The sequence below is a fragment of the Crinia signifera genome, chromosome 19 (genome assembly GCF_055691185.1).
Source record: "Crinia signifera chromosome 19, ASM5569118v1, whole genome shotgun sequence".
Lineage (NCBI taxonomy): Eukaryota > Metazoa > Chordata > Amphibia > Anura > Myobatrachidae > Crinia > Crinia signifera.
In genome coordinates, this window is record NC_139226.1 from 50,421,693 (window position 1) to 50,435,143 (window position 13,451).

Below are 13,451 nucleotides of genomic sequence, written 5' to 3' on the forward strand. Positions count from 1 at the left end.
TTACCTCTACTTACAATAGCTTTGCAAACGCTACACACGGCTTGGCAGTTGTTGTCCGGATTTGGGTAGAAATAATTCCATACATACGAGGTGGATTTCTTTTGCCCTGGCATGAGAATGGGCTTTTTCATACCCCGGACAACAACTGTCTCCGTTGGTGCCTTGAAACAAACAACATCATCCTCAACATCGTCATCATCCACATGGGGGTTGCTAAAGATTTGCCTAGGGTGCTGACAAGCTTTGCACCGGCCCTGACCACATCAAACAATGTTTCTGACACAAGCCACTTCCCTCTTATAGACTCCCACTGTTATCATATCCTCAGTCTTCTGTTCTGACTGCAGGAGTACAGGTGTCCTCTCTCTCATCAGCTTCTGACAATACCACAGGCCGTTACTGAAGTATGGATTTCATCACTATAGGCAACACTGCTGACTATGAAGTAAGTACTTAAGATCTAAGCTACATACTGTAGTATTGGGAAGTATTAAAAAAAGAGGAAGGTGTACAATGTGCTTATAGCCTAGAAGAAGAAAGTGTGGGGATGCACAAAAAGGCAGCAGCGTGAATGCATAGATATATATATGTACACAACACTGTGGGTAATAAATGAGAATGCTTATTTTGTAAACCCACATTGTTATTTTTAACATTATCTCCATAGTCAGTCATTTTAAGCATCCTCAAGATGACAAAGCAGCTGCACTGCACAAACAGGCTTCCTCCTCAGACGTGAGGGAGAGAGTCTGTACGTTTAATTACTATATCATTTACTGGCGGCTCAATCCGGACAGCCCCTATCCTCGCCACCATTCCTAAATACAAAAAAAAAAAGCATTGGTGTTTTTAAAGGTTGGGGGGGGGGCTTTCAAAATTTTGCTAAGGGGCCCACAAAATTCTAGCTATTCCCCTGCTAAAGCTACTAGAAATAAAAGAAGGTGATAACAACAAATCAAATTATGTCTATCGTTTTCTAGGATGCAATAGAGAAATGTTAGACAGAATCTGATCACCTCTTTCCATGTTTAGAAGCTATAGTGAATTACCCATAATCCGTAGGCAGGGAAGTTATTAGAGTACGGCTGTTCCTAATTGGCAATGTATTGTTGTCCAGGAAAGAGCTTGGGGTAAGTATAAGAGAGTTAGGTCCTGATTCAGACCTATTCGCTAGGCTGCATATGTTTGTAGGTAAATGCCGCCGGCCAACTGTACGCCCATCCCCACCATGCAAATCCCAGCATTTGCATGCCCTGCTAGTGTGATACTAGCCGAAGGCATTTGTGCAGGGGGTCTGTCCCTTCGGCCGCGGGAGCGAATTCAGACCTGGGCGACCAGGACTGAATCACCCCCTAAGTATGTTATGCCGGGATATGTACAATATAATTGTAAACAAACAACAAGTGTGGACGTCAAATACAGAAATCACTATTTTTATATTAGATATTTTTCATGGTGTGGAAGGTCTCAATTTTGAACGCACCCTTAGCGATAGTGTTTTATTTCACTTATTAATCATAAATATATAGCAAGTGCTCTGTATTTACATTAAGCAAGTCTGTATATTTAAAATAATTCTGATCATTATAATGAACGTTTATTTCTAAGGTGAAACAAAACCAAATAAATATGACATTTATGTTTCAATTCAAATAGGAGCAGATTTGTGAATGAGATATTACTCACGGCTGCAATAAGTGGGGGAATCATCCTGCACCTCAAAAAAGCCACAGCTGAGATAGCAGAGAGTACAGAAGATATGAAATATTTAACTGGCTAATATTGTTTCCAAATGAACAGAATTGTTTAAGATTGTACTAGCTAAGGTACCCTTCTTTTGTTTTAAGCTTAACCGCTCGCTATGCCCATGGTGTGACTGGCATACACCTGTCTGTGGTCGGCCCATGGTGTGCCCTGCATACACCTGTCTGTGGCGGGCCCATGGTGTGACCGGCATACACCTGTCTGTGGTGGGCCCATGGTGTGCCCGGCATACACCTGTCTGTGGTGGGCCCATGGTGTGACCGGCATACACCTGTCTGTGGTGGGCCCATGGTGTGACCGGCATACACCTGTCTGTGGTGGGCCCATGGTGTGACCGGCATACACCTGTCTGTGGTGGGCCCATGGTGTGCCCGGCATACACCTGTCTGTGGTGGGCCCGTGGTGTGACCGGCATACACCTGTCTGTGGTGGGCCCATGGTGTGACCGGCATACACCTGTCTGTGGTGGGCCCATGGTGTGACCAGCATACACCTGTCTGTAGTGGGCCCATGGTGTGACCAGCATACACCTGTCTGTGGTGGGCCCATGGTGTGACTGGCATACACCTGTCTGTGGTGGGCCCATGGTGTGACCGGCATACACCTGTCTGTGGTGGGCCCATGGTGTGACCGGCATACACCTGTCTGTGATGGGCCCATGGTGTGCCCGGCATACACCTCTCTGTGGCGGGCCCATGGTGTGCCCGGCATACACCTCTCTGTGGCGGGCCCATGGTGTGATCGGCATACACCTGTCTGTGGTGGGCTCCCGGATCTGACCACCGTTTTTTTTTTTTAAAACCTATGTCCTCTACCTCCTTTATGTTATGATGACCTGACACACTGACCTCTTTTTAGGACCCTGGCGGTGTCGGAATTGCTAGTGTTAGTGGCTGTGAAACTGTTATGCAACTTTGCCATATCTTGCTTTCCTGACCCACAAAAGTCGGCCACTGTGTACAGCCAAGCGACAAGCGGTGATCGCTTATGCACGCTCCCGCACAGGGGTTAAACTGAGTTCCACCACCTCACGGTGAGGTGAAACATTTTAGCCTCCACAGTAATTTTCACATAAAAGCATTGTAGTCTTCAGGGGAGATGCCAAAAACTCTACCTATGGCCCTGTCTCTGCCTAATGGGGGGAGGGTGCGTAATTAGGTGGCATAGCGAAATGAGTTCCCCCTACCTCTGCATGACCACTTTATGCCCTGCTCCCGCACCATCTCCGGCTCCTGCCTCTCATCTTCTGGTATTACCAGCAGATGAGAGATGAGGTGGACGGCTTTCCATAGCATCCTATTATGGAAAGTCATCCATCCCTGGAAATATCAGTAAAACGGATGAAAGCCCATCATCGGTCAGCATACACGCTGGGCAAAATCGTCCAGTGTGTATGGACCTTTAAAGTTAAAATGAATTACTGTGGATCATCTTTCTAGGAAAGTGGGCTATTCATTGTCCTGGCTTTTATTTTGTCACCTGGACAAATTTGACAATAGCCTCATCCCTATTAAAAGACTTTAGCCAGACCTTTTTTATATTTTATTTATTTTTTTACTTTACACGAGTCTAGGATTATTGGTGAGTCATTCTGAAAATTCCACTTACTGTACTACTTAAATCACTTGTGGTGAATACCTGACATATTCCGGGTTACAGACTTAGCATTTGAAGCCTAATGACCCAGTAAACTAAATGAAACAGTACAATTTACAGTCTGGTAAAATAAAACTCCTAACATTATTTTGTGCGCTGTGTATGGATCACATGACCTTCAACCTTAAGTCAATAAAGACACAGGGGCAGATGTATTAAGCCTAGTCAAGCGATAAAGTGGAAGGAGATAATGCACCAGCCAATCAACTGTCATTTTTAAAACATAGCTGATTGGCTGGTGCGTTATTTCCTTCTACTTTATCATACCCTCCAACAGTACCGATTTTGCCGGTACAGTACCGTTTTTTAACGGTCTGTACCGGCAAAATTCAAGTGTACCGAATGTACCTTTTTTCTGCCCGCAATTCACCCATTCCCAAGGGTGCATTGCAGGTCGGACAGAGGGAAATGCTTACCTTGCCGGAAACGTCTCACCAATGAGTATAGAAAATGATAGATTTTCTGTCCCCGCTGCACAGACATTTTCCCGGAGCCAGGAACACCAGTTGGCACAGCCTGTGTCCGGTAAAATGTCCGGTACCATAGTGTCCGCATTGTGAATAGGAGACATTTCTAAGCAGCAGTTTTCATTCTAATTTTTTTAAGCTGTACATGCCTGCTAATAGTAAGTAATATATTACAGGCAATTGTGTGCGCTGCTGATCTGGTAAGACAGTCATGTGGATACTGTAGTTACTTTCTCAGTCATACACATAGCTTAAATCCTTTTGAATATTTATATAAAGTGCATTCATATAAAAATCAAGTTTTAATTAAAAATGAGTTAGAAGACAAATAGTGTTCTGATAAATACCCTTTCCAGGTGCTATTTCCTATATGACCCTGATGCATTATTCATATAAAATGGGGGGGATCGGGCCACACACACACACAACACAACACTTTCCCATGACCACGCCCCTTTACACATTGACCATGCCCCTTTTCGAATGTGTAACGATTTTTGCCCTTCAGATCTTGGAGGGTATGCTTTATCACCACTTAATCTCTGCACCAGGCTTAATACATCTGCCCCACAGAGACAGGAAAAAGGCATTAAGAAATAAGTGTGGATCATACTTGCCTACCTTAAAGTTCTCCGCTCTGGGAGAAGTCCAGAGAGGAGACTTTCTGACGCTTTTACCGTGGTGTGGGGGTGGGGCTTGCCATCATTAAGACCTGCCTCCTCTCCTTTAAATGTCATGATTCACGGCTCTTTGGGGAGGGGGTGTTACTAAATGACGAGATTTGCGTCATTTTAGCTCCGTCCTCTCCCCAAAGAGCCCATCCTCCTATAGGATTGATTGTTTGAGGTGGGGAGTGGAGAGGACTGCTTTATATTACAGAAAACATTCAAATATATTGCCCTTAGTAGGAAAAAATGGTACTCTTTACCTAGCACGGCGCCCCCGATCTCCATCGCGGGCGTCGCGGGTAAAGAAATCGTGGGGATCGCGGGCATCACGGTCAGTACATTAACGGCCGCGACGCGATGCCCGCGATCCCCACGATTTCCCATAGGGTTCAATGTTAAATTTAGTGCTGCCCGCGATTTTACATTCAATGCTTCAATGGCCGCGATTTGGCCATAGGAATCAATGTTAAATGTGCCACAGAGCCCAAATAGGCACAATTAACACTTAAATGTCCCCCCAAATTTGTAACGCCACCCTACGATCCACGCCAACCCGAAGCGTGGCGAGCGCAGCGAGCCCGCGAGGGGTGGCGGTACGCGTCCTCCGACCTTTTCATAACCCCACTATCCACGTCGGCGTGGAGTTGAGAATAGAATAGTGTGGCGAGCGCAGCGAGCCACCGAGCCCGAAGCGTGGCGAGCGCAGCGAGCCCCGCGAGGGGACGCGGATACCTTCACAGGTAAACGTGGCCCTACGCGGGCTTCACAGGTATCCGCGTCCACTCGCCGCGCTTCGGGCTCGGTGGCTCGCTGCGCTCGCCACACTATTCTATTCTCAACTCCACGCCGACGTGGATAGTGGGGGTATGAAAAGGTCGGAGGACGCGTACCGCCACCCCTCGCGGGCTCGCTGCGCTCGCCACGCTTCGGGTTGGCGTGGATCGTGGGGTGGCGTTACAAATTTGGGGGGACATTTAAGTGTTAATTGTGCCTATTTGGGCTCTGTGGCCCATTTAACATTGATTCCTATGGCCAAATCGCGGCCATTGAAGCATTGAATGTAAAATCGCGGCCAGCACTAAATTTAACATTGAACCCTATGGGAAATCGTGGGGATCGCGGGCATTGCGTCGCGGCCGTTAATGTACTGCCCGCGATCCCCACGATGGGCGCCGTGCTAGGTAAAGAGTACCGAAAAAATAAAACATAATGGCCCTGATATCATACTGTATGATAGACCTGCTGCTGTGATGACCTACATATAATTCCAGTAAAAGTGGCCATCACATTACACTGACAGACAAGCATATCATATTGAACACAAAAAGATGGAACGTTTAAACAATGAGGCGCAGGGTATACTCAAATGCTGTTTTGAGGTCTTCTTCCTTGATATAATTTTTGAATGTGTCGAGATCCAATCTCAGTGTCCGTTTTCCAATCAACGTAAGTGTCCGTAAAGAAAGAATAAATAAAAAATTGATGTTAGTGTGTGTGATTATTTATCTTAAATCCTTATAGTGAAACACTGTAGGTACTTTTCAGTGAAGTGAAATTGGTTAAGTGTACAAGACTCACGTTAAAATGAGGTGGTACGAAGCCTGTAAAGGTATCTTTTCTCGTGATAGTGGTTATATGGTATTCCTCTATTTGATGTGAAGAATACTTTCTCCAATGTGCTCGAAAGAGGAAGAGAAATATACAATGTGTAGAATTGTAGTGCACCAGGAAAAATTTGATATGTGAGGTGCCAAAATTTAGCGTACCTCGCTTACCAAAAGTGTATATATAAAACGTATATCAAGGTATCTTTGAAAAATGTGGGCGTACCCCTACTCACTGAGTTTTTTGTGGTATCAAAACATAGAAAGGTTTCTTTAATTGTTCTCCGTTCTCATGTGTCTCATTACGATGTACTTTTCCAGAGATTCTCGGAAGAAAAATCAATAATCCATATATCAGAAGATGATCGTTGTTAAATATGGGATTGAGGTTTTTATTGTACAGGCTTTACAGTACACCTCACCCTTAGTGCTAATGGTCTTATAGTGGGAAATTGATGGGCGTAACCCAACTCACCCTTGTGGGTTCAGTGGTCCGCTCATCAAGGTTTCTTTGCAAGGATGAAGTCCTAAAATCTTCTCAGGCACATTCCCCTCATCCGATATATATGTGGAGAAGAAAGATATGCCAAAGTGTATAGGTAATCACCTTAGTACTAATTTAGATGTAAGGTAAGCTAAAGGTTTAGGTGACGCACCTTACTCACCGCTTAGCACGGTGATACAAAGCGTGTAGCAGTTTCTTTATCAAAGGGTCTCACATGAAAGAACTTGTAGCCCAAACTATTTTTTAGAAAGATATCAAAAATTCCAATTTTTAATCCAGACAATCCATAAGATAAAAAATGTCCCATCCAGGGCATCCACAGTGTACAGCAAGTACCATAAAATAGACCAGTTGTTTTTAAAAAAAACAATATAATAAAAACAAAACTAAAAAATATATAAAAAACGAAAAATATTTAAAAAGAGTCCAATACATACATCCGAGGGTCTATGGCTGTTCACTCTTCTCCAGTGGCATCGACGCATTTCGGTTAGTGGACCTTTCTCAAGATGTCATATCATATTATATTGGCTGTGTATCCCTGCACTTAATATAGCAGAAAGGATGACCATTATTTTACACCAACATGGTTCCTTATAAAAATTAATCATAGGATACTCACTTACGTGTCTACCCTCCAGGAACAGCCGGGAACAGAGGCGGATTTTCCACAAAGCAACCTAGGCAGGCCCCAGAAAGATATCCTGGCTATCCAAAACATTCCCAGAGGGGCATTATGGGACTACCGTGTGACATCATCACATCACATGAACCCGCCTACACATGTTCTTTGATAGGATAAAAAATGTTAAGTAAAGCAGGCAGTCAGTTTACTTTAAATGTGACACAGGTATTAAGCTAATTCCAAAAGACCAAGACCCGGATTCAGATATATTTGCAGTGCCGATGTTCACGCGGCTGAGCATTTATTGGTAGACTGTGCACGCACCGTGGTACTCTATCCATGCCGCCTGCAATCAGCAGCAAACATATAGTGCTATGGATTGTTGGAGGGTCCCAATCCGATATCTTGCCTAGAGTCATAAGAGGTCACAATCCACCTCTGGCCTGGTGGGCAAGTCTTCTGCATCACCCATAGTTTCCCATGTACAGAGCACATGTGGGCGGCTCGAGGGGGGACCTGATGATCTTATTCACGCTGAATTGTGTCATATTAACCCCTGCCCATACAGTGCCTGTTTTTATGGTGCTGTATAGCAGGGGGGCAGAGCCACGACACCAGGCTTCCCCCTCTGACAGGGGGGGGGATAAAAAGTAGGTAAGTATGATTCTCATTGTGTTATATTATATCAATTTGGATCACATTATATCAACAGAAATATCCAATACATTAATATCTATTGGTAGAGATTTTAATGACATGAGAAATTATTTTTGACATCTTCTAGGGCAGTGGTTCCCAAACTGTGCACCTAGGCTCCCAGGGGTGCCTCGGAGCACTTGCAGGGGTGCCCTGGGTTGGTGGTCCAGGACAAATTCAAATTATATATGGTCAATGTAATAAGGAAAATCAGTGCTTGTGGCTTCCAATTATAAAATATGTGGATAAACAGAAGTGAATCATGTTCCTCACCACATAACTGGACCTAAGGATGTTATATAAGTGCAACATTTAATTATATTTTTTTATGAAGTTCTTGGGATCTAACTTTTGGCCTAGGGGTGCCATGAAAAAAATTCTGATACTCTAGGGTGCCGTGATACAAAAAAGTTTGGGAACCACTGTTCTAGGGTAATGTGGACAAGCAGAAAAAAGAACAATAAACTTTGAGCGCTAGGGGCAAGTGTATAGGTGCTGTGTGCAAATGGCTGCCCTCTGGGAGAGGGATGCTGCCCTCAAAAGGAGAACAAGATTTAAGGAAAAATACCAGTAAGCGCCTTGTGCACACAAGAAGAATTACAATTTAATTAATATAAAAATAAATAACATACAGAATAATATGCATGCATGCAATAAACAATTTAAAACATATGTATCAATATAGTGCTGTTTAAAAGTAACATATAGTTACCAGGTCCCGGTTGAATGCTCAGGTGTGCGCACAGATTGAACAGGTGTTATTGTCCTGAATGATGGGAGTGGAATTCCCAGGGCTGTAATGGGGGGCAACAATAGGGGGATGGGGGGGATTTTATGTAAGTCCTCCCAAACGTGGAACTGTAATCCGCAAGTAAGTTCCTGAAAAACTCCTTGACCATGGAGTTAGATTTGAAATCGGCACTTGGTTGTTACCTTTGGCCGGTATGGACCAAAGTGATGGTTTGCCTCCCTGATCTATGTCGTGGGGTTCTCAGCAGGTCCCAATGGGGTGCGTGGGTGCACTCTTCCACCACACGCCTGCAGTGTTTGATGGTGGGAAGCAGCTACACCGGCCAGCGAGCCGGGTGTGAGTCGCTGAACACTGTGGCGGGCGGGAGTGTCCTCTCGGTGTTGTTACGTGAACGCTCCTGCCGTACGCCGCCGGGATGGCAAGTGGGCGGTGTCTCGTCAAAAGCGACACTCCGTGTCTCAGCTGGTGAGTTCTAGCGGGGACCACTGTGTAGGAGGGTGTCGGAGCTCACACTGGGCAAATTCTTCTCCTGGTCCTCGGTCTCAACCAGGGGGTAGAATTCCTTTCAAATTCCTTTCTGTATGTTATTTATTTTTATATTAATTAAATTGTAATTCTTCTTGTGTGCACAAGGCGCCTACTGGTAAATAATGTTGACAAGCAGAGACAAGGGAGATGTTTGTAAAGCTCCTCGTGCTCATTCTGGAGAGCCAGAGACTGAGCTTGAACGCAAAGTGGGACAAGAGATTGCATACCCTCCAACATGACCCATTCCATTAGGTACAAAATTCTCTGTTCCTGGACTTCCCTGCCAGTGGCAGTTACAGATGTGAGCCTACAGCACAGTCCAATATTCAAAGAGGGGGGGTCACATCAACTCTCAGTGATGTTTGGGATGGCAGCTGGTGTGGCTCCCCTTTTTGAATATTGGACTGTAACTGCCACTGGCAGGGAAGTCCAGGAACAGAGAATTTTGTACCTAATGGAATGGGTCATGTTGGAGGGTATGATATTGGTGACAATGTATGAGCCGCTCCTGTCCAGGAAACTCTCCAAATAGCAGTTATGTGATGTTGTCCAGCTGCATTATCTCAGTGTAGGGGTTTGCGGGGCTCAGAGAGCAGCTCAGCAGAAAATGCTGGTCCAGCCATATACCCTGCAGCCCATTCCATCCATGGTGATGGCAGTGGCAGCTGTTGCTGGGGCTGGCAGCACCTAAGGAGTGCATGATGCCATGTGGTGGTCACGTAGTGCTGCTCTGGGAACTTTTTAAGAGCACAGCAGTGGAGATCAGTCACCTAAATGCACAATGTGAAAACTTAGCAGTGTCCTCCTGCTGGAACATGGGCTCCAATGAGAGCCTGTCCCAGAGAGGAGACTGTGGCATAGTTATAGCTTCAGTACCTCTGTGGCTAATGCACATGCATTATTGGGAACTGACGGAGAGGGTTCTGAAGGATCCCTCACTGAAAAGAATCTGTGCAATAGTATCCCATGGCATTGGCTTCCAAGGCCAATCTTTAGAAAGCTTTGCATTCCCAGAAATTGGCAAATCTGGCTGCATAGCAACCTCCATAGAAAGCTATGGGTGATGATTTGTAATCGAAAATGTATGAACCATGACATATAGCAAAGATATGGTAAGTCCTTTGGATCCTTAACATTTTCGGATACTCCCGAAAATGGTATTTGGCGGGTATATCCTACACATTTCCTTTGATCAATAAATATGAACTTAACTTTAACTTTACAATTAGTATCTAATTGCCCAGATTATTTTGTCATTTTGTTAATTTTGTGTTTTTAAAGTGTAAAATGTAAAAATCTCTTTACCACCTGTAGTATTTAACAACAGTAAGACATTGAACTCATTTGCATGATGAAATGTTCTCTTCACCGAACCTATCCCATTTCAGGTGTCCTGCAGCAGGTTGGTTTATGCAGCTGAGTGCTAATAACCAGTGCTATTTTTCAGCAGGAACCAGCAGGAACACAGTTCCTGAACCTCTAATTAAATATGACATCATCAGGAACTAAAAATGTACTTTCCATAAGATAAGTTTTATTTTAAAAGTCACCTGTGAGTGCCTTTGTTTCTAAATACAATATATACATCTATCTCTCCCTCCTTCTCTTTATTATATATATATATTATTTTTTATTTAATTGATCCACCCCCAGACCTGGAGTTCCTGCACCTATTTTTCCAGAAAAATAGTACTGCTAATAATCTACTCTATTATGTCTTCAGGATGAAACCTATGAGGACCCACCTTCTGCGGACACCTCGCCTTGTGACACCGTGCCAACCAGTGCGTTTATAAAATATGTCATCCCAGCAGCAATAGCAGTGGTGTTCGTGTTGGATCTACTGGGAAATGGACTGGTGCTCAATGTACTCATGAGCCGACGTTCTCCTTGGCATCTGGCTGATCACTATTTATTCCAGCTGGCCTTATCTGACCTCCTGCTTGGACTTACTCTTCCCTTCTGGGCCGTCCAGTATGTCCATGGTTGGATGTTTGGCTATGTGCCCTGTAAGTTATTGGGAGCCTTGTTTACTATAAATATGTACAGCAGCATTTTCTTCTTGGTTTCAATCAGTATAAATCGCTACTTCTCAATTGTTCACGCGGTGGAGGTTCATAAAAATCAAAGACCCATCCACACAATACTGATCTGTGTTCTCATCTGGGGATTCTCCTGCGTCCTCTCCTGGCATGAGTTTTACTTTCGAGAGGCCGGAGTTAACCCGCTGACCAAGAAACCAGTTTGCTTTTACAATTTTCACCCAGATCAACCTGACTCATGGAGGATTGCACTCCAGCTGATAGACCTTGCATTTGCCTTCGTCTTTCCATTGGTTTTCATGTTGTTCTTCTACTCACAGATATTTTGTACACTTCAAAGGTCCAGGCTAAATCACTCAAGAAGGTCTCAGTTGGTCATTTGTGTTCTTCTTTTTGTGTTTGTCTTCTGCTGGGCACCATACAAATCCCTGCAACTCATTGACAGCCTTCAAAGGTTGGGATACATTGGGCGAAACTGTAATCTAGAGAAGAAGTTAGACATTGGGATGATTGCCGCTCTAGCACTGGGTCTGTCGCACGTGTGCATAAACCCGATTATATACGCCTTTGTTGGAGTCAAGTTCAGGAAAGAAATTTACAGATTTTTCAAGAGATGTTCTAATCATACTGTTAATTCTAGCGTAGTTTCCACAAGGGAAGGAAACACCTTTACTGTCTCTAATCATTCATATTCCAAGATCATGTAATTTATGATTATCTCACAAGTGATTTATATATAAGTTAATTGTCCTAAACCATCAATAATAACAAGACCTTTATGACTTTACAGGTTATTCATGGCTGTCATTGTTCATGCAAGTATATAACATTTTTTGTTGTGTGCCCTGTAATTTATGGTTCTCTTTCTGCATAAATCATAGTTATTTTACATTACGTATATATATATATATATATATATATATATATATATATATATATATATATATATATATATATATATATATATACATATATTGTGGTAAAACTTCTGCGCCTTCAGTGTTGACAAGGAATAAAACTGTGACCATCCTTAATAAATTTTCTATGTGCGTACCGCAAAAAATAATCAAATTCACGTGTAGTGGTGTCTTTCACTCCCAGATATTCATCCCTTTCTCCTTCCAGAATCCGCTGGAGGCATGGAGATGTTCATGCGTTTGTATAAAAGGATGATATCAGGGTTTCAGTGAAATAATATATATAAATCTGTGCAAAAAAGTGCTGTTTTTCTCTAAAGTGCTTAGTGCATGAGAAAATACTTAAAAGGCTGAACAACGCCAACTTGTGGCTGTTATTGTTATCACACGTGTAATCACCCTGTGATAAAAAAGAGAGTTTTAAAAAGAGATGGACTCACACTGGGGTTAGCTCTGTCCAGGTGTAGTTCCCATCAGGCTTGGTATAAAGGCCCTAAAACCAAAGAACTCCCAACAAAGGGGAAAGCTGATAGCGTATTATTGTTTTTATAAAACACATTTATTTCAAAACAATACACATAATAAATAAAAACAGAAACAGTAGATGGACCCGTACATTTGACATAAAAACATGAGCTTATCTGATTATAGTCATCGGGAGTGGAGAGGTATGTATAGCCCGACCGGTTTCGACCCTTTCCTGTATACTGGGACTTCCTCAGGGGTTCTCTAAACCACACAGTATATATATACATATATAGGCAAATAAAATCCGGCACTCCACTGCTGATGTTGATAATCAATACTTGCTCCGATGCCCTCCTTGGAACCACAAAGGTCCAAACAATAGCAGAGGACGAGTATATTGCTAGAAACACTTGTGTTGGTGTTTATACCAGTGATGCAATAAAAGCATTAAAAAATCCTTACACCTGACTCCGAGTGATGCCTATGCCAACTCTGATATATATATATATACACTATATCTTCTCTCTTTCTCTTTCTCTCTCTCACTCTTTCTATATATATATATATATATATAGTCCATATTGGATGGCCTGATCGTGTTTTTCTGACAAGACGCCTGGAGTGCTGCATTTCTCCCCCCCCTGCCTTCTATTTATGCTTTGGAGCGGGCACCCGGCGCAGACCAGCCAAATACAGGGAGAGCCGGATCAACCTCATTTTACTCTATATATATGTATATATATATATATGTATATATATA

At 43.4% G+C, this 13,451-nt stretch overlaps 1 protein-coding gene across 1 annotated transcript; it reads left to right on the forward strand.

The window, feature by feature from the left end:
* Positions 1–294: 294 nt before the first annotated feature.
* On the forward strand, positions 295–12,185 carry LOC146041838 (C-X-C chemokine receptor type 3-2-like). Its single transcript, XM_083161721.1, has 2 exons — positions 295–445; positions 10,988–12,185. The coding sequence occupies exons 1-2, from the start codon at positions 407–409 to the stop codon at positions 12,011–12,013; spliced, it is 1,065 nt and encodes a 354-aa protein (XP_083017847.1). The 5' UTR covers positions 295–406; the 3' UTR covers positions 12,014–12,185.
* The last annotated feature ends 1,266 nt before the right edge of the window (positions 12,186–13,451 follow it).

Excerpts from the sequence above, each read along its gene's own strand:
- LOC146041838 (XM_083161721.1), top strand. The coding sequence starts at position 407 with ATGGATTTCATCACTATAGGCAACACTGCTGACTATGAA. Across the intron at positions 446-10,987 it reads GCAACACTGCTGACTATGAA|GATGAAACCTATGAGGACCC; the intron begins GTAAGTACTTAA and ends TTATGTCTTCAG.